Source organism: Choloepus didactylus, chromosome 2, assembly GCF_015220235.1.
Source record: "Choloepus didactylus isolate mChoDid1 chromosome 2, mChoDid1.pri, whole genome shotgun sequence".
NCBI lineage: Eukaryota > Metazoa > Chordata > Mammalia > Pilosa > Megalonychidae > Choloepus > Choloepus didactylus.
This window is the reverse complement of record NC_051308.1, coordinates 4,489,917-4,513,203: the sequence shown is the minus strand read 5'-3', so window position 1 is coordinate 4,513,203 and position 23,287 is coordinate 4,489,917. Positions and strand designations below refer to the sequence as shown.

At 37.6% G+C, this 23,287-nt stretch overlaps 1 protein-coding gene across 13 annotated transcripts in view; it reads left to right on the top strand.

Annotated features, from left to right (window-relative positions):
* The window catches only part of SYNE1 (spectrin repeat containing nuclear envelope protein 1), a 499,900-nt gene that overhangs the window by 230,884 nt on the left and 245,729 nt on the right, over positions 1-23,287 (top strand). For 12 of the 13 annotated variants that reach the window (XR_005214357.1, XM_037819664.1, XM_037819684.1 and 9 more), the window contains 12 exons: positions 2,723-2,902; positions 4,424-4,574; positions 4,979-5,137; positions 6,318-6,500; positions 10,192-10,293; positions 12,855-13,058; positions 14,072-14,279; positions 15,137-15,249; positions 16,633-16,838; positions 17,822-17,977; positions 19,260-19,551; positions 21,388-21,560. Coding sequence is in view for 12 of the 13 variants with exons in the window: in XM_037819664.1 (XP_037675592.1) it covers positions 2,723-2,902; positions 4,424-4,574; positions 4,979-5,137; positions 6,318-6,500; positions 10,192-10,293; positions 12,855-13,058; positions 14,072-14,279; positions 15,137-15,249; positions 16,633-16,838; positions 17,822-17,977; positions 19,260-19,551; positions 21,388-21,560 (2,127 nt within the window). In the remaining variant the exon portion in view is untranslated. Of the gene's footprint in view, positions 1-2,722; positions 2,903-4,423; positions 4,575-4,978; positions 5,138-6,317; positions 6,501-10,191; positions 10,294-11,206; positions 11,519-12,854; positions 13,059-14,071; positions 14,280-15,136; positions 15,250-16,632; positions 16,839-17,821; positions 17,978-19,259; positions 19,552-21,387; positions 21,561-23,287 lie in introns of those variants that run through there. The other variant, XM_037819759.1, reaches the window with a different exon arrangement.

Genomic DNA, 23,287 nt, shown 5'->3' with positions numbered 1-23,287 from the left:
CTTCCTCCCTGACCACCCGTACAAGCGCCCACATTCAGGGCGGACAGCTCCAGCAACACACCCAGGCTGAGTTCTCCGGCTGGACCCCACAAGAATCGTTTCCCCATATAACGCGGGGACAAGGTGGAGAACTGACTTGAGAGGTATAGGTGACTCACAGACGCCATCTGCTGGTTAGTTAGAGAAAGTGTATGTCACCAAACAGTGTTTCTGAAAAATTAGATAGGTTTTTTTTTTTTTTTTTACAAATTAGAAGAACCCTGTCGAGCAGAGCAAATGCCAAAAGACCAAAAACAACAGTAAATCTCAATGCGTATGATAAAACCAGATGATATGGAGAATCCAACTCCAAACACACAAATCAAGTTATCAGAAGAAACGAAGTTCCTCGCAGAATTAATCAAAGAAACACAATCAAGGAACGAAAGCATGGCAAAGGATTTAAAGGACATCAAGAAGACCATGGCCCAGGATATAAGCTACATAAAAAAGACCCTAGAAGAGCATAAAAAAGACATTGCAAGGCTAAATAAAAAAAATAGAAGATCTTATGGAAATAAAAAAAAAAACTGTTGGCCAAATTAAAGACTCTGGATATTCACAATACAAGACTAGAGGAAGCTGAACAGCAGCTCAGTGTCCTAGAAGTCCACAGAAGAGAAAATGAAAGAACAAAAGAAAGAATGGAGAAAAAAATAAAAAAAATCAAAACGGATCTCAGGGAAATGATAGATAAAATAAAACGTCCAAACTTAAGACTCATTGGTGTCCCAGAAGGGGAAGAGAAGGGTAAAGGTCTAGAAAGAGTATTCAAAGAAATTGTTGGGGAAAACTTCCCCAACCTTCTACACAATATAAATACACAAAGCATAAATGCCCAGCGAACTCCAAATAGAATAAATCCAAATAAACCCACTCCAAGACATATTCTGATCAGACTCTCAAATACTGAAGAGAAGGAGCAAGTTCTGAAAGCAGCAAGAGAGAAGCAATTCACCACATACAAAGGAAACAACATAAGACTAAGTTGTGACTACTCAGCGGCCACTATGGAGGCGAGGAGGCAGTGGCATGACATATTTAAAATACTGAGAGAGAAAAATTTCCAACCAAGAATACTTTATCCAGCAAAACTCTCCTTCAAATTTGAGGGAGAGCTTAAATTTTTCACAGACAAACAAATCCTGAGAGACTTTGCCAATAAAAGACCTGCCCTACTTCAGATTCTAAAGGGAACCCTACCAACAGAGAAACAACAGAAAGAAGAAAGAGATATAGAGAATTTTAACAGAAATATATAGTACCTTACATCCCAAAGCACCAGGACACTCATTTTTCTCTAGTGATCACAGATCTTTCTCCAGAAGGGACCATAAGCTGGAACATAAAACAAGCCTCAAGAAATTAAAAAAAAAAAAAAAAAAAAAAAATTGAATGTAATCAAAGCACATTCTCCAACCACAATGGAATACAAATAGAAGTCAATAATTTTTGAACTGTAACTCCACTATTTACTTCCTACATGATATAAATTACACAAACCCTAATGACAAATCAGTGGTTTTGAACTCAATGTAAAATATGTAGTTTTAGACAATTATATAAAGGTAGGGGAATGGAGGAGTATAGGAATATAGTTTATGTGTTCTATTGAAGTGAAGGTGGTATCAAAGAAAAACAAGATTGTTATGGATATAAAAGGTTAATTTTAACCCCCACAGCAAACACAAAGAAACTATCAGAGAATGTAACCATAGAGATGAATTGTAGAGTTCAGGTTAAGAGAAATGGAGGACGGTGCAATGTGGAGTTAAGAAATGAGGGTGGAGTTGCTGTTTGAGGTGAAGGGAAATTTCTAGTAATGGATGGTGAGAAAGAGCATTACAACATTCTAAAGGGGATTAATCCCACTAATGGAAGACTAGGGAGGGGGTGGAATGGGAAGATTTAGGCTGTATGTGTGTTCCCACAACTAAAAAAAAAAAAAAAAAGACAGTCTAAATATATGATTGAATGCCAAGGATGAACTTGGATGGAATTGGAGGATAGAGGACAGGTGGCTCAAAGGGACACAGTTGAGACATAAGGTAAAGGAAATATAGAATATAAGCTTTGTATCATTGTTGAACCTGTTGTACTTCTCAGCTGCGCTTAATGGGATTGCATAAAAGAATGTTCTTGTTCATGGGAAGTGTATACGTGAATTATAGTGTATGTTCAAGGATGTGTGCAGCTAGCTCTCATAGGTTCAGAAGACAGAGCAATAGATGATGGATGATAGATAGGGAGGGAGGGAAAGAAATAGCAGTGTGACAGCATGTTAAGGTTGGTGGATTGAGCTATTGGGGGAGGGGGGTCAGGGTATGATGGAATTCTTTGTATGGGGTTAGTATTGTTTTTGCAACTGTTCCTATAACTTTGAATTTATTTCAAAATAAAATTAAAAAAAAGTATTATAGCATCAAGGCAAAGTAGAAAGATAACACAATCTAAAGTTGAGGGTGAACAGTAAGAATGACTTTAAATGCTTTCTGAGCTGTCGACTGAGTTGTTCTGCAAAGTTAACTTTAAAAGTATCTTCATCAGTTGATATACAAGAATTTAATTGCTGTTAAGAGTTTTTCTATCTATCTATACAGCTGTACTATGATCCCGTCATGCTTTTGGAGGGAAAATATTAGTTCACTACTAAAGTAAAATAATAGAACATTTTAATTCGCAGGTTGAGAGTCTTTAATCAGTTAGAAGATGAACTGAATTCTCATGAACATGAACTATGTTGGTTGAAAGACAAAGCAAAACAAATTGCTCAGAAAGATGTAGCTTTTGCACCTGAAGTCGATAGAGAGATAAACCGTTTAGAAGCCACCTGGGATGATACCAAAAAACTCATTCATGAAAAGTAAGTCCTAATTTCTCAGCACTTTTTTTGTGACATTGGGCCATTGCCTGTTGATTTGTGTTGGTGTGTGATCAAGAGTTGGATATCTTTTTCCATTGCAGGTATTCTGTATCTCTTTAGTAACATTACAAATTTAGTTCTACAGAACTTTATTGAGGATATGGTCTTGAGCTAACAATCCCGTTTGCAAATTGATATTTAAATGCAGGAATTGTCAACAGTTTGAAAGTGCCACTATCAAAGTCAGAACCTCAATTCTTTATTTTTGCTTTTTTTTGTTTGTTTGTTTTTAATTGATGTATAAATTACATTCAGTGAAAGTACGCTTTTTAGCATACAGTTCTATGAGTTTTGACAGATTCATACAGTTAGGCAACTATCACAACTTGCAAATTTCATAATAACAGTTCTACCACCTCAAAAAATCCTTCTTCATGTCTCATTGTAATTAATCCCTCCCCCCATCCAACGTCTCTAGCAATAATTGATCAGTTTTTGTCACTATGGTCTTGTCTTTTTTTCCGAATGATATCTGAATGGAATCGTACAGAATGTAGCCTTTTGTATCTGGCTTCTGTTACTTAGCACAATGTATGCTGTTATGTGTTATTAGTTCATTCTCTTTTATAATTAAATAACATCCAATGAATTACCACAGTCTATCCATTCACCAGTTGATGGATATTTGGGTTCTTTTCAGTTTTGTGATTACAGATAAGGCTTCTAAACAAACCTTCATCTGCAGGGTTTTGTGTGAACGTAAGTTTTCTTATGTTCAAATTCTTAGAAGCGGGGCTGCTGGGTTGTATAGTAAGGGTATGTTTGACTTCATAAGATACCACCTTACTATTTTCCAAAGTGATTGCATCATTTTGCACTCCCAGCAGCCATGTATGAGAGTTGCAATTGTTTCACATGATTTCCAGCAGTTGATATTGTCATGTTTTTGTTCATTTGTGATATATTTGAATAGACACATTGTGATAGCTCATTGTGGTCTTAATTTGAATTTCCCTCATGACTAATATTTTCTTTCATAAAGTATCTGTTCAAATTGGCTATTTTGGGGGGTGGTTGTTTGTTTTCTTATTATGTAAGCCTTATTTATATTAATACAATCCCCAATCAAAATCTCAGCAGGATTGCCTTTTAAACAATGACAGATGATTCTAAAATTTATATGTAAAGGCAAAGGATCTAGCATAGCTAATGCAATTTGGAAAAAGAGTTAAAGGACTTACAGTACTTGGTTTCAGTGCACTATCAGCTGAAGTATAAATATACTGATGGAACAAACCGCTCAAAAACTAAACCCATGCATATGGTCAACTGATTTTTAACAATGGTGCAAAGACAATTCAATGGCAAAAGAATAGTCTTTCCAACAAATGATGCTAGAGCAATTTGATATCCATATGCACTAAAACCAAAACAAACAATCAGAAGCCTCAATACATACCTTTCACTTTTTGTTTACCTGAGACATGATGATAAATGATATATTTTCTTTAATCATTGCAGCCAGGGTCAATGCTGTGGACTTATTGATTTAATGAGAGAATATCAGAACTTGAAGTCAGCTGTAACTAAAATCCTAGAAAATGCCAGCAATGTGCTTGTAACCAGAACTACTATAAAAGATCAGGGGGACCTGAAATGGGCTTTATCTAAGGTAATAATTCAAATTTATATATTTTGGTAGACTACTTTATTAGATCTATTTTTTATTCTTAATGTTATTCTCTGCTCTTAATGTACTCTTCTCATCAGTACATTTAGATATGGATAATTCATACTGATAAACTCAATTTTTTTTTCCAGGAATACTGATATCACAGGATTCTAGCAATTCAAGAAGATTTACATATAGTTATGTATATGTATATATTTATATGTGTATATATGTGTGGTTATATATAAACACATACATTTATATTATATATACATATAGCTTATTAATATCACTCACTTCTGCATGAGGTCAACCATGAATTGAATTTCTTTGGGGCAAATGGCTTTAAATGTTTTACTTATCACTAAGTGTTTTATTAATTAAGGAAATATTTATGTTCACAGAACGAAGCTGCCAAGAATGAAATGAATGAGAAACAGAAAGTGTTGGATAACTTTACCAGTAAAGGAAAACACTTGCTGTCTGAGCTAAAAAAAATTCACAGCGGTGACTTCATCTTGGTGAAAACCGACACGGAGAGCACTGTGGACAGATGGTTGGATGTAAGATGATCCCTGGGGGTTGGGGAGCAGTTCAGATAGTCACATTCCTCAACCACATTTTGGGGGCAAAGGATCATTCAAGGACGTGGATTCTATCTGTAACTTTCAGGGTTAACTACAAAGTGATATTCTGAAGAAAACTAGTGTTCACCTAAGGTTTAGAAATAGTAAAAAATCATTTGCTTGCAAAAACTTCTTGGCAGATTTTCTGGAATTTAACCTGCCAGCTCCCATCATAAATGATTATAACTATAATGTTTTTCTCCTCAAAACTCTGTAATTATAGATAAAAACATATGAATAATCTATAAGCATTCTGTAAGATATTAAATCATAATGTAGAATAATTCAAAATACAAAGGCTGTAATTTTACATTAGAGAATATTGGACCTGTGGCTTACAGCCTTGGGTTTTAGTTCCTGCTCTGTCACTTACTAGCTCTATGACTATAGAACAAGTCATTTGATCTCTCTGGAGCTTTACATCTCTAACCATAAATATTTTACATTACCTTCCAGCTCAAAAATTCAGTGATTCTGTTGCCCCCTCCTGTTATCTCTACCTTGGTTCAGAAGTTTAACTTAACAATGGGTTCCCTTACTTGAGCTAAATTACTAAAGCTAGATTTCATATTTGTATAGTATAGTCAAAGAATTTTTGAGCTGCATAAAACCCTATCTGCCTCTTTTGAAAGGACATTCTTACTACAGTAAGAGTAGTAAGCAATAATACTGAATTTAGAAGTGAAAAATTATTTGTTTTCCTATGTGTTTACTAATTCTTTAAATATGTTCACATCTAATTAAGGCCCATTTCTGTGCATCAGTATTACAAATAAATAGTACCTTACGTGGACCTCTGTTCAGCCATATAGTGAGTTACATTATGGACTTCAGTAGCTTACAATAATTTTGGAATTTGTATCCCAATTTACAAATGGAAATTGGAAGTCTCAGATTTTCATGCAACTCTTCTAATGGCAGAAACAACTTATGTAATGCTTAACCAAACTTGATTTGGGCACACTAATTAGCTGACAACAATTTTGGTAAGAATTTGTTTTTCAATAAGAATACAATTTTATGATTCAGGAAGCATTGACTTTTTAGTATTTTGGTGGGGGGTGAGCTTTTTAAAGCCTCAGACTATTAATGGCCTGGCTTCTTTTTGCTGTCGTAGATATTGGAGAGAATTGAGGAGAACATGGATAGGCTGAGAGTAAGCCTGTCCATTTGGGACGATGTGCTTTCCAGTAAAGAGGAGATCGATGGATGGGCCAACAACTCTGTGCCCCAACTGTCTAAAACCATCAGCAATCTGAATGACAGACTCAAAACAGAAGAGTTCCTTAAAGAATTTGAGGTAAATTGACTAAGCTTACATAAATGAGCTTGGGATGTATGGTTGACCAAATTATGAAAAACTGTCTCATTTAAACTTCCATTATTTTTGTTTTTGCATCATTAAAAGTACTTTGCTCTTCTTTTTACAGCCTTTGTCTATCTTTACATGGATCTACATATTAGAAATTCTGGAATAAGACTTTTTAAAAAAATTTTTATAAATACCACCCTTTGCTGCTCTCCTTATCTTTTGATAACCTTTAATCTGCTTTCTGTCTCTGCAAATTTGTTATTCTAGTCATCTCTTATAAGTGATACCATACAATATTTGTCCTTATGTGCTTTGCTTATTTCACTGACCATGATGTCGAAGTTCTTCCATGTTGCAACATGTCTCATAACTTTATCCTTCCTTATGGCCAAATAATATTCCTTTATATTTATGTGCCACATTTTGCCTATCCATTCATTTCTTGATGTACACTTGGGTTGTTTCCACCATTTGGCTTTTGTGCATAATGCTGCTATAAATATTGGTTTTACAGGTGTCTATTTGAGACCCTGTTTTTACTGTATGGGTATATACCCGGAAGTGGAAGTGCCAGTTCTTATGGAAATTCTATATTTAGCTTTTTGAGGAACCACCATATTGCTTTCCACAGCAGCTGTACTATTTTACATTCCCACCAGCAATGCACTAGAGTTACAATTTCCTGCATCCTTGCTAACACTTGTTATTTTCCTCTTTTAAATTAATAGCCATCTAGTGGTATCTCCTTGTGGTTTTGATTTGCATTTGCCTAATGGCTAATGATATTGAGCATCTCTTCATGTGTTTATTGGCCATTTATACATCTTCTTTGGATAAATGTCTATTCAAATCTTTGGCCCATTTTTTAAATTGGATCTTTGTCTTTTTGTTTTTGCATTGTAAATGTTTTTTATATTCTGGATATTAGGCACTTATCTGATATATGTTCTGGAACTTTTGTCTCCCATCTGTGGTTGTCTTTTCACTTTCTTGATAACTGAAGTCCATTATTTCTTTCAGGGACACATGTGAGCATTGCAAAACTCTTACCTATCTTTTGTCACTTACTTCAAATTTAAATAGGCTGTGGATAAGAGTTTTCTGCATTTTATCACTACTTAGTTGAAGCTCCTTACTTAAAGAAGTACTTGTAGGAAAATAAAAGTCCATAAAATCTGTAATTTTTCTCATTCATCTGAGATTATGTCACCTTCCTACTTGAAAAAGAAATTGAAAATGTTTTGTAACTTGGCAATTTACAGAATCTACTTTTTCTTCAAAACTATATATCTGCTGATTACCATGCTGGCTGATGGGCTAGTCCCACTTGTTATTTAGAAAAGGATGAAAATTGAAGATTGGAATGTTGCAGGCTACTGCAGAAAGGCTTGGACCCTTTAGAGTCCTAGTCACCAACTTCTTCTATACTCCTTTTATCCACATCTCTTGCTTTCATTTATTCATTCATTTGTCAAATTCTTAATGAGTACCTGATTTATGTCAGGTACTGTTTTAAACTGAGAATATAATAGTAAAACAAAGTCCTGACTCTCATGGAATATACATGATTTATATTACAATATATTATATCTGTATTAAATATCAGGGAGTAATAAGGATTATGATGAAAATTGGAGCAGGGTATGAGAAAAGAGTGTGATGAGAGACACTTGTTTTGCAAAGCAAAGAGTTGACTGTTCTCATGGTGAGGACAGAGACTGGTCACCGTGGAATTCTCTGGCATATGTAGAGAACTTGACCGAGAAGTGAATGATTGACTATGCAGGTGAATGAATACCTAAGTTATCCAGCTATCTTTGTTCTAATTATCTCTGACCCAATCACTGTAGAGATTGCATCACCTAATTCCAACCTCTAAGGACGTTATCCAGCCTAAAAATAGAGTCGGGAGTGAGGGAGGCTGCAGTCTCTTTACTGGTGATGTCTCTAATGTTAAATTAGCATTGCAGCTCAACAGTGGTGTTTGTTGGATCTCACTGTACCGGTTTGCAAAAATCATTGTTAAACTTTCTGGAATTTTGCAAGCCAGTGTCAAATACAACCATTATTAAAAAGCAAATGACATACATTTCAGTTAAATCAATTATATTAAAAACAAAGGTAATAAATACATAAAATGTATCACTTCCTAATTATTATTCTCTTTATAGCTATTCTCTCTGCTGTGGAGTTATTTACACCTATTATATCTTCATGGTGGAAATACTATAGAATTGTATGATGCTGCACATATCCTCCAGCTATATGTGCTGTAACATCACATTGTATCTAGAAACGAGTTGTGGCTGGAATATTTTTACCATGGAAAATGGTAAATGCTACAAATTTAGAATCAGTTGCTAAACATTTACAACCCTGACCTGAAGATCCAGGGAGCCATGTGACATCAGACCCACATTCAGTACAACCCGGCTTCAGTCCCTGACATTCATGGCTTTTGCTTGTTTGTTTTAAATAATAAGTTGTATTTTTAGAGCAGTTATAAGTTTACAGAAAAATTGCACAAAAAGTATACAATGCCCATATACCCTGCCCTGCCCCCACCAGCTTCCCCTTTAATCAACTTCTTGCATTAGTGTGTTACATTTGTTACAATTGATGAAGCAATATTGATAAACTTTTCATAACTAACATTTCATAGTTTACATTAAGGTTCACTCTGTGTATAATAGAGATGGTTTTTATATTACTGACTGCCTGGCTGACACACTAGCTGATGAAATCAGTGAATGGATTCAACCCTCCATTCTGTGACTGGTGGCATCACCACACAGCACAGTAATGAAGTGTAGGTGAGTTGGTTTGAGTCCTTAATTGCTGGCCTCTTTGTGGATAAAGATGGAAGGCCTGGTAGTAATTCATCACATTTTACTGGCCAAGTAAATTACTTTATAGATTGAAGGCATCAGGAGGTTTGTTACTGTCTACCAGTTTCTGAAATACCATTTTGAAGTCGAGAAAAGTCATTTATTAAATGGTTCCTCATGGCCACAAATAACTAATGAAGATTTAGAACATATAACTTTCTCAGTAGTGAGTCTTTGATCGTTCTTATTGTTCTTTCCTCTTTTTGAGTTAGTGTTGGTTGTGTGCAAAAAAAAAAAAGGTCAAATAGTAGATGCCCTTTCCTAATTAACATGACTTCTGTTTTAACATCCTTAAAATATTTATTTTAAATGTTGCTTTTGTATTGCATATCATCAGAGTATTTAATGTATTTGTTTTGTCCTTGTTTAGAAAACTTTTTCAAGGGTGTAATGCTGTCATAGTAATGAGTAACATTTAATGTTAATGAATAAACAGCAGTTAGCCTCTAAAAATCCCCACTGAGTCAAGACTTAGGTCAGTGTTTAATTTTTTCCAAGAGCTTTTTTTTTTTTTTCCAAAAAAGGAAGAGGGAGGCAGGAAGAAAGAAAATTCCATGTACTCCCTTCCATTCCACCAAGTGAAAGTAAATTATGATATTCTCCCACTTTCATAAATAATGACACCCTTCTGAAAAATGAAATATTGAAATAGAGGTGGGGTTTTTGCCTTTTTCCTTTTTTTTTACACTGGCTTAAAGTCAGGATATTTTCACAGAGTTATTAAGTACCAAGTACAGCAAGTCAGTGTTTCAATTAGTTATGGTTTTCACTTTTGGCTTTTATTTTGGCAGTCTGAAGTTAAAAACAAAGCTTTGCGATTGGAAGAACTTCATTCCAAAGTTAATGATCTCAAAGAATTAACAAAAAATCCAGAAACACCTCCAGACCTTCAGGTAAGCACTAAACTCAGGTTTTTAATAGCTACTAGAGACAAGACACTTTGTTAATCTATTTGTCCACCTCCTGCCTCCTCTCTCTCTTGATGCATGTGCATATGTATATGTGTGTGTGTGTATCTCCTATGTTTTATATATATATACATATATTCTAATTGCTATCGTCAACATAATTCCAAACAAACATGTAGACCTTATGAGATATGGGATATACAATATAAACATTGTTAGAATTCCTTGTGCCAGTACTAATAGTGTAGTTCAGACTCAAAGATTATAATATGACTGCTTCTCTTTTTTCCTTATTAAATTTTGGAAGCATCATCAGCCAGCTCATCTCACAGGCCGTTCTCTTTCCAGACAACAGGAAAAGGAACAGCATGTAGGACTATTGATGTTCTTACTGGTGTTTTGCTAATTCACTGACTCAGCACCAGGACAGTCCCTCCCAAGGCTCCGTGTGGGAGGCACAGAGCTGCAGGAACCTGGAGGAAGACGGGTAGAGCAGGGCTGAGCAACTTCCGGGCCAGGGCCCAGGAGCGCCCAGGGGCTAAGGGTCTCTTTGGCTGCAGTCCCAGGGCTCTGTGTCTTCACTTCAGCCTCTATTTTTGTTATTGCCCTCATGGATTTTTCTCTCTATTTTCTCTCCTCCTCCTCCTGTCTCCTCCTCTTGAGCCTTTGCCCTTGATTTCTCCTTCTCACTAATTAATCTCTCTGCCTTGCTCCACTCTACTTTTGCTTTGAGCCGGGACTCGGTATCATCAGTTCTGGAATGTTAGCAGAAGCATCACCCAAGACAACAAGTAGCAAAGGGGGTGCTGATCCTATTTGGAATTGAAAAAGAGCGTATATATACGCCACCTATGTCAAAGTCCAATGGTCAACCGTTGGACTTTGGCGGAGTGAAAATGGTGGCAGAATTTTGGAAGAAAGCTAGGGCTGTGCTCTGCATCCTTCCCCACACGCATGCCCCCACACACTCAAAAGAAGGTGTGTGCGGGTGCCAGTGCCTGACCTCAAGCCGAGAGAGGATGGTGTCATCCGTCCCACCTGGAGTGGGTGAACTTGGGAGTGTAGGATCTAACTCCCCCAGAAAGAGGAGGCGAGAGATGGGCTGGCTGACTGCTGATGGATTTGACAAAGGAGAAATGCTGGCTTTGGTGGCCTACACTCCCAGCGTTTGTCAGGGGATCCATGCCAGAAAAAGACATTGAGCCCAGATGTGAGTCGGGGGCTGGCTCAGGCCATCCAGGAAGGATCGGGGGGTTGGGGGGGAGGGGGCAGGAGCTACCCCACAGACCAAAGACGAGAAAAGGAGACTGGGTCCCCTTTAAAAGTGCAGATGCCAGCTCACAACATTATCAGAAAAATTCGTAGCTGCAGTTAGCAAGCTGAAGTCAGAGAATAGAAATTAGGTGAGGAAAGAGGCATGCTACCCCTTTCCCCATTGCCGGCTTCCTGCTGGCAGCCGATCAGAGCCGGGGCAAGAGAAAAGCCTTAACTTCACATTCAGTGCAAAGTTTTAATTATTAAATGGGCCCGGATGTTTTAATTGTGAAAATGGGAGCAGAGAAGAGCTAGCTCCACTGCATATTTTAAGGCGGTAGTGGGAGACACCAATAAATTTGATTTTTTGACAAAATCCTATAGTGGTGTTTGTCTCATGTAATGGTTTTATCAGGGCAAAAAAATGTATGAGTGTTTCCCAGGGAGAATTTAGAGCAAGTTTTTGACTACCTCCTGGGTAATTCTGTGCAGGTCTGGCTCCTTTTCAGAAACTGATCACTATTATCCTTTGGAATTTCAGATGAAACTGCCACTTTGACTTCCTGCGTTAACTGAAATCTTCACTCTTTCCATTTTCCCGTTACTCAAAATATTTGGCAACTTGTGGCCACTGATTTGCCTTCTTAGAAAAGTAGTATTAGCAATTGAGGTATCTTTCCTAGTTAGCCTTAGCTTTTTAAAAAAATATTTATTGTGGTAAAATATATATAACATAAAATTTACCATTTTAACCATTATTAAGAGTACAATTTAGTGGAGTTAATTATATTCACAATGTTCTGCATGCATCACCATTATTTATTTCCGAAACTTTTTGTCACTTCAGACAGAAACTCTGTACCATTAAGCAATGACTTCTTATTCCCTCTCTCCTACTCCATAACCTCAAATCTACTCTCTATCTTTATGGATTTGCCCATCCCAGATATTTCAAAAAACTGGAATCATATGCTATTTGTCCTTTTGTGTCTGGCTTATTTCACTCAGCATGTTTTCTATGTTCATCCATGTTGTAGCATGTATCAGAACATCATTCCTTTTCATGGCTGAATAATATTCCATTGACTGAATAGACCACATTTTTCTAATCCATTCACCTGTCCATGGACACTGGGTTTGTGTCCATCTCTTGACTATTGTGAATAACCCTGCTATGAGCATTAATGTGCAAGTCTTAAGTGTTTTTGACAAGTAAGCTGTGCATGAGCAGAATTTCTACTGAATGTATGTTCCTCTGGTCTTCACACATTTTAATTATTTTTTATATTTAGTTTATAGAAGCAGACTTGAGGCAGAAACTGGATCATGCCAAAGAAATAACTGAAGTAGCAAAAGGAACCCTGAGAGATTTCACTGCTCAGACCACACAGGTGGAGAAATTTGTTAATGACAAAACAACCTGGCTGTCAAAACTGGAAGAATCATTGCTGAACTATGCTCAAGCTGAGACATGTGAAGGGTTGAAAAAAGTAAAGGTAGGTAATGAGCTATTATTCAGTGTTTCCACTCAAATGGTGATAGTCTCCTGTTTTGTGGTGACTGCAATCAAAAATAAACTCTCAGCTCTGAATTACCCATGTAAACATCAGACCACATATCCAGGATATAGGACACAGCAAAATAAGCAATAGGTAAAGAACTGAATGCAGATGATAAATCAAAGGTGAATAATGTGTAACAAGAAACTGAAAGCATGCCTCCCTGAAGGGCTTGCTCCTAGACCATGCTTGCTAATATTCTTTTGATAAAATCGTGGAGACTATGGGAGATCTTTTTGACTTTCCATGAGTTTTCAAGCTTGCATGCCAAATAGTTTTTCAGTATTTAATTATTTGTATTGGCCAGTATCACTACTGTAATCTAGAGAAGGGTATATTTAAGCAGAAGCCTCTGAGAAAAGGACCCATGTCCATGCTGTCTGTATTCGCAGATCAAGTAGAATAGACTCCTAAAAGATGATGTTGTAGTATGACTCCTGTAGAGTCATATTCACATCTTGACTCTATGGGATGGTCGCCGAGTTGACTTTTCAACATATGTGCTCTATTCTCTTTGAGCATATTTTCTTACTGTACTTGAGATTAAGTACATACATTTTGGCCTGTGGCTCTGCAGAAAAGCCCAACTAGCACCAATGTGAATTGAGAAGGTTGAATCCATTAACAGTTTCTAATGAACTGACCAAACCCAAGATTGTGGACAGGAATCCATAAGCAGCTACTCAATTTGCTTGGAGTGATAGACTATAACCCAAATTCTAGCCACCTCCCAACAACTCTTTCCTGTTGATCCCAATGAGAACCCAGGCAAAATTCAGAAAGAATCAATACAGATTTATCACTAATACTCCAATACTTCAAAAAATCTCATCAAAATGTGTATACTACTGAGTGGGGTATGATAACATCAATTTCGGGTTCACAAAAATATCACAGTATTTCTTGTGAATGTGATGAATTACCCTTCATGGTATACTTTTATTCTGTAGGAAATACAAAAAGATCTTCAGAGTCAGCAAAGCAACATCAGCTCTACCCAAGAAAATCTTAATAGCTTGTGCCGCAAATACCACTCGGTTGAGTTGGAGAGCCTGGGCAGTGCGATGACGGAGCTGATAAAGAAACATGAAGCTGTGAGCCAGCTGTGCTCCAAAGCACAAGCTAGCCTGCAAGAGTCTCTGGAAAACCACTTCAATGGTGAGCTCCAACGGGACTTAGCATGAATTGTTTGTTTTTGAGAAAGAATCCAAACCAAAAGCTGCCTAGAAACAGGCAGCAAAAGTTTGAGAAAATTTTCCAGGAGGATATCACTTTAAAATAATTTGGGCTTTGAGATTTGGACAATTGAAGTGCCTTGCATGGGGCACACAACATAAGCTGACTTCTTCCACTTCTCCACCATTTTGATGATTCTGAATTTCATCTGATGTTTCTGCACGTAGCATGTTTGCATGGAGAATTATTTCCACGGTTCAAGTGGCCAGCAGCCACTGTCCAAATATCTATTGAAGTTTTTTTTTGCTGTGATGGTGCGCCCCAGTAAACTTGAATATTAGGAGAGTCCATAAAAAAGTGACAACCACACACCCAGAAATTTCTAGTCATATGTCTCTGACTGCTTCCTACACAGCTCTGCCTATTCCCAATGTTGAAGTGTTATGTCCTCTAAGTCATCTTGGTGGAAAGTAGAGATATTTCCTCCCATTGCTATAAAAATGGTTTTAACACCCTGGTGCTTTTCTTCTCTTGCACTTGCACATAACCAGGGAATTAATAATCTCTTTACCAAAAGAAAGAAATACCATATAGGAAAACAAGCACTTCAGAAATATCAATTTCTTTTTAGTCTTTTCTCTGAGATAATTCCTCAATTTTACCATGATCAATCAAGCTTGTAGATCATATGATATATTTTTTTATATTATATTCTTTCTGGAATATTTTTATAAGGCAATATGAGATGGATTGAAGCCAGAATTAATTTATTGGGTAATCCTGGAAGCTCATTCAATGTTTTGGATGTATTTTTTATTCTTAATTTTTATTTTCAAAAGAGTCTATGCAGGAATTCCAAAAATGGTTTTCTGGAATAAAGGCAGCAGCAAAAGAATCATCAGATAGAACTGGCGACAGCAAAGTTCTGGAGGCAAAGCTCCATGATCTTCAGGTACAAAAGTTGGTGATCCTTTTTATTCTTCCCCAAACTGTACTCAAGTGCCTTCAGGTCAGACCTGAATCATCTCTTTTCCCAAATCTTCTTATTTTATTCAATCTTTTCTTCTTCCCTAACAGGATTAGGATTCCTGAGCCAGAAGGAGATAGGCAGAAAGAAAAGTTGAGAAAATAAGTTGGAGCTAAAGTATTTCTAGATCTTTTTTCCTTTCTTTTTTTTTTTTTTTTTTAGTCTATTTGTGTTTCTTTGGAATTTGTTAAAAAATAAATCTAATTTGAAATTGTGGAGGAGTAAGAGCATAAATAATTATATCAATTTTATGTCAACATTGTGGAGGAATTTTTAAAAGATGGAGAAGATGTGGCTGGTGTTTTTTAAGAGCCTGTGGACTAAATTTGGAAATAGGTTATATTCAAATTAAAACCATAGCTGTTAGAGGTTTTATAAGTTTTACTATGAAAAATGTATGACTTCAGGAAGGAAAAGGCTATTGTAAAGCAGAGTTGAGAAATGTTTTACAGTAGAATAGTTTCAAATTAAGCTTCAGAGAAATTTTTCAAGTTACTAAGCTGAACAAAATATTATGTTAAATATTATAAAAGTAGTTTTTGAAATTAATAAAGACCACAAGGATTTTGTGGTCTACTTGAGTGATGACAATTATGTTGACAACTTATATTAGTTATTAATAATAATTATATTATTTATATATTATATTAGATTAGAAATTAGGATAGGACATTGTTATAATAACAAACAGGAGGCATGGTGAAATCAGACATGGAGTTTCCCCCTTTTAAGGCTGAGATGCCAGTGGAACTTGACAGAGATCGTCTGAGTGACAACTGTACATGCCATTCTGGAGATCAGGGGCGAGGCAGGGCAGGAACTGATGTGCTTTGATTCCTTTGCTTTGCTGAAGCCAAGCTCTTGCATTTGATCCTTCAAGGAAAAAATGCATGATGGGAAAGACGAAAGGACAGGACTTCATGTGCAGAGTCAGTCAGAGGGGAAGGAAGAAGGGCTGACCAGTTAGAGGGATGTCCTACTAACCATGTAAGGACGTGGAGCTTGGATGGGGCTGGGGACAGTTCAAGGATGAGAGACTGAGGATGGGAGCATCTCCTTCCAGCTGGCCATCATTTATATCTAGCCCTCGGTGGTTCCAGTGCCTAGCTAGTACCTTCCTCAGCTAGGAGTGGTGCTTGTGTCAAACTGCATCCTTCCTTCTCAGCTTTGTTAAAGACTTTTTGCCCTTGGACTTTGATTTTCTTCTCTTGCTCTTCTATCTCAGCTCTGGATTGTAACTGATGCGTCCATGCACAGAGGTCTCTGAATAATCCTAGTTGATTTGTATTACCTTTATTTCCCTAACAGAATGTTTTGGACTCAGTCAGTGATGGACAGAGCAAACTTGATGCTGTGACTCAAGAAGGACAAACTCTGTATGCCCATTTGTCTAAGCAAATTGTCAGTAGTATTCAGGAGCAAGTTACAAAGGCTAACGAAGAGTTCCAGGCGTTTCTGAAACAGTGCCTTAGAGACAAACAGGCTCTTCAAGACTGTGCTTTACAACTTGGGAGGTGGGTGTCTGATAAATGTCTGCTTACCAGTTGCAGAAGCAGCTTTCCAAAGCCTTAGAGAAAAGAGCCATTGTGAATAAACAAAGAAGATTTGAAATTATGAATTTAAATAATAACCTTTGATCTTAAGTGCAGGTTCATACTGGGGCAATAATCGATTTGTCAGACTCTGAAATTATCATTTGGCTTTATTTGCTACATAGGAAGAAGAAAAAAAATTATGTTCACTAGTATCTGCAAGTGGCATTTATAAATGCATGTAATTTTTGTCTATTTAGTTGTCAAGATATTAGAGCTTTGACACTCCCGTTTTTAAATTATCCAAGCCTTTGCTTTATGTCCACTTCTGCTAGGATTGAGTGGGGGGCGGGGGATAAGACTGGGTGAATTTCTTTGGATCAAGTTTCCAATCAGTGAGATATGGCAACAGGAGTAAATATAAAATTTGGAAAAAAAAGTAAAATTAGGAAAACAAACTTGTTATTAGTAACTTTCTGGTGGCAAAGTAATTTGCCTGACTTTTCTTCTTGGAAAACCTACATTGTTTTCAAAATTTAGAGCTCTTGAGCTATATTCAAAGTCCCTTAAGATACAGAGACACATTTTTCTTCTTTTCCCAGTTGTTTCCATTGCCCACTTATCCATTGGCCCCGATTCAGGGGTCTTTGTAGCAAGACATAAAGCTGAGTGCACAGTGACATGGGGATGTACTCTTGCTAAATCACCACTAAATCTAATCCTCTAGATGGGGTGATACTTGTTCTGCTTGAGTTTCAAAAAAAAAAATTCTCTAATTTGTCATTCTGTTACTGAAATAAGGGGTAATTTGGATGGGGTTATTGTTGAGTTTGTTTTCTTTCATAAATTTAAAATCCATGATTTCTTAATTGCCACCTAAAAACTTATCATGACCTCAACTATTAGAATGTATCTGTTATAAAGCTCATAAAAGAATTTCTCTACAGAGTTCTTCTTTTCTTTAGCTTCGAGGATCAGCACAGAAAACTGAACTTATGGATTCATGAAATGGAAGAAAGGTTAAGTACAGAAAACTTGGGGGGGAGTAAACAGCACATTCCTGAGAAGAAAAATGAAGTTCATAAAGTTGAAATGTTTCTGGGAGAACTACTGGCTGCAAGGTATGGTGTAGAAACTGAATAGACCCTTTGCCTACTACCATGTTCTTGTTCATTCATTTGGCTGGTTCGTTGGTTAGTTGGTTGCTGTGGATAGTGTTTTCTTCCTGTCTCTGAAATGTCTGGGATAGAAAGACTGGTGCAGCATTCTCTAGAGCAAAAATGATTTTATGTCATCCATTAAGTAATTCATCTTGTATTGACAAGTGATAGCTCTCTTTTTTAGTTATTAGTCAACCCACTGTGTTGCTTAAGCCACCTTCTTGTCTCATCAAAGAATAAATATGAATCAATGTCTTTTAGAGTAGGTGCAATGTTTTGCATATCTCACAGTGGTCCACAGGATGCTGTAGTACTTGCTTAGGAAAAAGTGGAGATCTTGTGTTCTACCAGTTGGTGTTTAGACATCTCCATGGTCTCCTCTGACCCCTGGGCATTGGCAAACGTAGGTCAGAATGAAGCTCATGCAGACATGTAGCAATTACATTTTTTTTTCCTTTGACCTCATCAACAGAGTTAATGTTCCCAAAAGGGAACTGAGCAAAATATCCAAAATACAACATGGAAACCACATACACTCACAAAACATCTTTTTGAAACAACCATGCTTTTAGCATTTTCTCTCTGCTAAACATTGTGCAGGGAGAGAGCTGGGTGCTGTGGGTATATAAATGAGTAGAGTAACCATAACTTCTAGAAGGTGCAAGGCTTGTGGTTGGAGCCAGACAAGATATTTTAGGAGACAGAGCTAGATGAGGAGCAGAAGGTACACAGACGAGGAGGCCTGCACTCTCCACCCACTGCTTCCTAGGGATGTGGTGCTTCACTGAGCTTTGAAGATGCAGAGGAGGAGAGAAGGGTTTTCTCAAAGGAGGAATCTCCATGTAGATATAAAACAGCAGAGTATTTCTGAGAATTTCAGGGTGCTTTTCATGGTCAGAGCGTTGCATAGGAACGGAGAAAGCTGAGATGAGCCAGGAGAGGCAGGCTTGGGTCCATTTCCTGAATTGAGTTCCTAAGAATCCAGGAGGCTCGATCATTACTGTTTGGATCTGGGCATAGCATAGATTCAGCCATATCCCCCAGTGTCAAGTGACTACATAGTGAGAATCTGTAAGGGAAAGCAGGTAACCAGCCCTGATCTCAGCAGCTTTATTAAAAAGGGCTGCCAGCTGTGAGTTCTTGTCTGGTTATTGCTCCAATATCAACAATCATTTGTTACTCCTCTGCACTCCAGAATGTTGTAATTAAAACAAACAAACAAAAATTCTGTTTTTTTTTTAAGAGAGTCTCTTGATAAGCTTTCCCAGAGAGGGCAGCTTCTCAGCGAAGAAGGCCATGGCGCCGGGAAGGAAGGACGCCTGTGTGCACAGCTCCTCACCAGCTACCAGAATTTACTCCGGCTGACCAAGGAGAAGCTCCACAGCTGCCAGCTGGCCCTCCAGGAGCACGAAGTCCTGGAAGAAGCACTGCAGAGCATGTGGTCCTGGCTGAGGGATGTGCAAGACAGGTTGGCGTGTGCAGAGAGCACCGTTGGGAGCAAAGACCTCCTGGAGAAGCGGCTGCTGCAGATCCAGGTAGGGCTGGCCCATTCGGACCACTGACAACGTTTGAGGACCAATTTATGAAGATTCACAGATATTTGCCTCCAGTCTCCATTGTTCTGTGAGCTTCTAAAGGAAGATTATATGAACAAAAGGGAGAATTCAGGCACAACACTTAGACAGGAGTCATTTTTCTCCTTTGTAGAGGAACTTTTTTGTTTTAATTGCTTTGAAATAATTTTAAGTTCATCCAGTAAATACTCAACAAACAAACCAAATAACTACTCTGCTCCAAGCCCCATGCAAGATACTAGGGCTATAGAGATGAAAGACAGAGTCCCTGCTCTTCCAGTCTAGTGGGAAAGATCACCAAGAGAATTGTCACCTGTGACAGAGGAGTTCTGGTTGAGATAGAGTGTTAGGAATGGACAGAGAAGGTGCCACCAACCCAGACCCCTGTCGGTGAAGGCAACCTTGAGGGACAGGAATCTGCTAGGGAAGGAAAGAAGGGATTCCCATGAGACAGTTAAGTTTTTACCAGGCAGGTCTTCACTGCCAATGTAGTTTCTTTTTACTTTTGGAACAAAATACAATAAATTGTAATTTCTAGGCTAGTGGCCCAGGGTTTCCAAAAGTTTTAATTAGAGTTAACCTTTGGCCCCTAGACTCATAGATAGCTAATAATTTAAGCAAAGCCTTATAAATGTGTAAATGTTCATAGTAGGATATTTTGAAGACTCTGTGTCCACAGATTCCGAGTCTAGTATTCTTTTTTACATTTTAAGATGGTTTTCTAGTTTGCTAAAGCTGCCAGAATGCAAAACATCAGAAATGGATTGGCTTTTATAAAGGGGGTTTATTTGTTACACAGTTATAATCTTAAGGCCATAAAATATCCAAGGTAATGCATCAACAATCGGGTACCTTCTCTGGAGGATGGCCAATGGCGTCTGGAAAACCTCTATTAGCTGGAAAGGCACGTGGCTGGCGTCTGCTCCAAAGTTCTGGTTTCAAAATGGCTTTCTCCCAGGACGTTCCTCTCTAGGCTGAAGTTCCTCAAAAATGTCACTCTTAGTTGCTCTTGGGGTGTTTGTCCTCTCTTAGTTTCTCCAGAGCAAGAGTCTGCTTTCAACAGCCATCTTCAAACTGTGTCTCATCTGCAGCTCCTCTCTCAGCTTCTGTGCATTCTTCAAAGTGTCCCTCTTGGCTGTAACAAGTTCATTCCTTCTGTCTGAGCTTATATTGTGCTCCAGTAAACTTATCAAGGCCTATGCTGAATGGGCAGGGCCACACCTCCATGGAAGCTATCCAATCAGAGTCATCACCCACAGTTAGGTGGGGCACATCTTCATGGAAACACTCAAAGAATTACAATCTAATCGACACTGATACATCTGCCCACACAAGATTACATCAAAGATAATGGCATTTTGGGAGACATAATATATTCAAACTGGCACAGATGGAGTAGGATATTTTCTACCTTAACATGCATCAGGAAGATAATCTTTTTAAGAAATATGAAAAGTTTTAAATATTCTTACTGACAAATATTTGTATTGTGGCAAAAGGGAAAATGCTTAAAATAGTTTAGTAATAGAAGTCATTGATGGAAGAATAATTCCATTTCTAAGAATTTAACCTACACATATGTGAAAGTATAGTCACCCAAATATGTTTAATGTTCATATGCTGGTGGTAAAATAATAGACTGATCTTTTATTTTCTTCCTCATCCTTCTCTCTCTCTTCCAAATATTCTACAATAAATATGTTCAATTTTATAGTCCAGAAAACAAACAAACTAGGAGGATATTATTTCCAAAACATTTGTTTTCTGTTTATTTGGATATTCCTTCTTCCTTCACAGGACATTCTCCTGATGAAAGGTGAAGGAGAAGTGAAGTTGAACATGGCCATTGGCAAAGGGGAACAAGCCTTGAGAAGTAGCAACAAAGAAGGTCAGAAGGTGATTGAGACTCAGCTACAGACCCTTAAAGACACGTGGGCTAACATCATGAGCTCCTCCGTTCGTGCTCAGAGGTATAGAGCTATTTTTAGTGTTTATTTATCTAAATAAAGTCCTGTGAATTAGTGAAATGATGGAGTAGTCCTGAGCTTATCCTGTGGTTGAGTTACCAAGCATGTGATTTTAGCTAGTTGTATACATTCCTGTCTTTGTCTAGATTGTATTTTCTGTAAGGGCAAAGACCAGGTATGTTTGGCTGCTTGCTTGCATGTTTAAATTTCCATAGCCTCTCTTGGTGGATTCTTGCATATGATCTGGGCTCAGTAAAACAAGGATATGGTCTTTAATAACTTTCATAGCTTTTTAAAGGGACATATGGGAAATTAAGTTGTTGGCAATGGTTGAGCTTAATGACACTCTTCAACCAGAAGTACTGCACTCACATTGGGTGAGTTTGGAATGTGTGGGGTGTTCTTGATTGTCACGGGATGGGGGTGTGTCCAGGAGAACTAAAGTTCTGCAATGCGTGGAACCTTCTCATACAACCAGCAATCAGCCTGCCCAGAATTCCGGCAGTTCCCCTGTTGAGAAGCACTGCAGCAGATGCTGATGGGGAGAAGGTGGAGGAGATAGTGGATGTCATACCAGGAGATGTTTATCTTTTTGTTGTTATTGTTGTATTCATAAGAGGAAGATTATCACCTTCCTCTTTCTCAGTGTCCACACATAATCCAGATGGCTTGTTGGACAAGTGGCCTTCATTCAGAATCATTCTCTTCAGGAGTCTTCTGAAGGTTGTGCTGTTAGATCACTGAAGAAGTGAGTGCTCAATGGAATTATAATAAATAGGTGAATAAATTAAAGCTCATCACAAAACAAAACAAAATCCTCTAATCACCCTCTGCAATGTGAACAACTAACCATGGTTACAACTACAGTTTTAGAGGTTTTGTTTGTTTGTTTGTTTTGTTTTTTTCCTTTAATTTGGAGCATAGGTGGTGACTCACCACTCCCCCCACCCCTCAAAAAAACAGGCCTTTAAATCTTAGTAACAACTCATAGTGGTCATGTGGAAAGAAAGATCAGACCCTGCGGAGCTCTAATTCTATACAGCAGACTTCTAGAAGCTAAACTGTACTTTCTAATGCTTGATAATAGTTCAGCTTCATAAAAGTTATTAACAGCATGGGTGAATACTCTTTAGGTATTAGAATAAAATGTTAAATACAAGAAGCAGTTTCAGATCCTCTGCTTCCTCTTTAAGCAAGAAATTAATGTGGCAAATATATATGGAGAAGTAGCAGCATTCAAATTACTGTGCTAAAATAATGAAAGGAAACAAAGTAGTTTTGCCCTCTAAAAGCTCAGAAGCTAGAGTAGGATAAATTTGAAAAACTCTTATTCAGGTTGGGTTACTAAGTTTTAAAAAGACTCTTTGGGATTGATTGCTGGTTGTGTGAGAATGGTCCACACATTGCAGAACTTTAGTTCTCCTGGACACACCCCCATCCCTGTGACAATCAAGATCTGGGGTGGTTTCTGAGATTGATTTGGATATTTGAGAAAGTTCTCTTAGGAAAGAACAAGACTTTAAGGTGTATATAATGCAGTTCCTATTAAAGCAGAAGGAATAATCGGAACAAATGCTAGAGGTCCCTTGGCCACAGATGTCAGTCCCTTGTATGAGGGAAGGAGTCACAGGATGAGTTCAAAATTGTTTGTAAAACTGAATAATGGAAACCTCAATCTAGTCATGAGAAAACATCAGACAAACATAAATTGAGGGATATTCTACAAAATA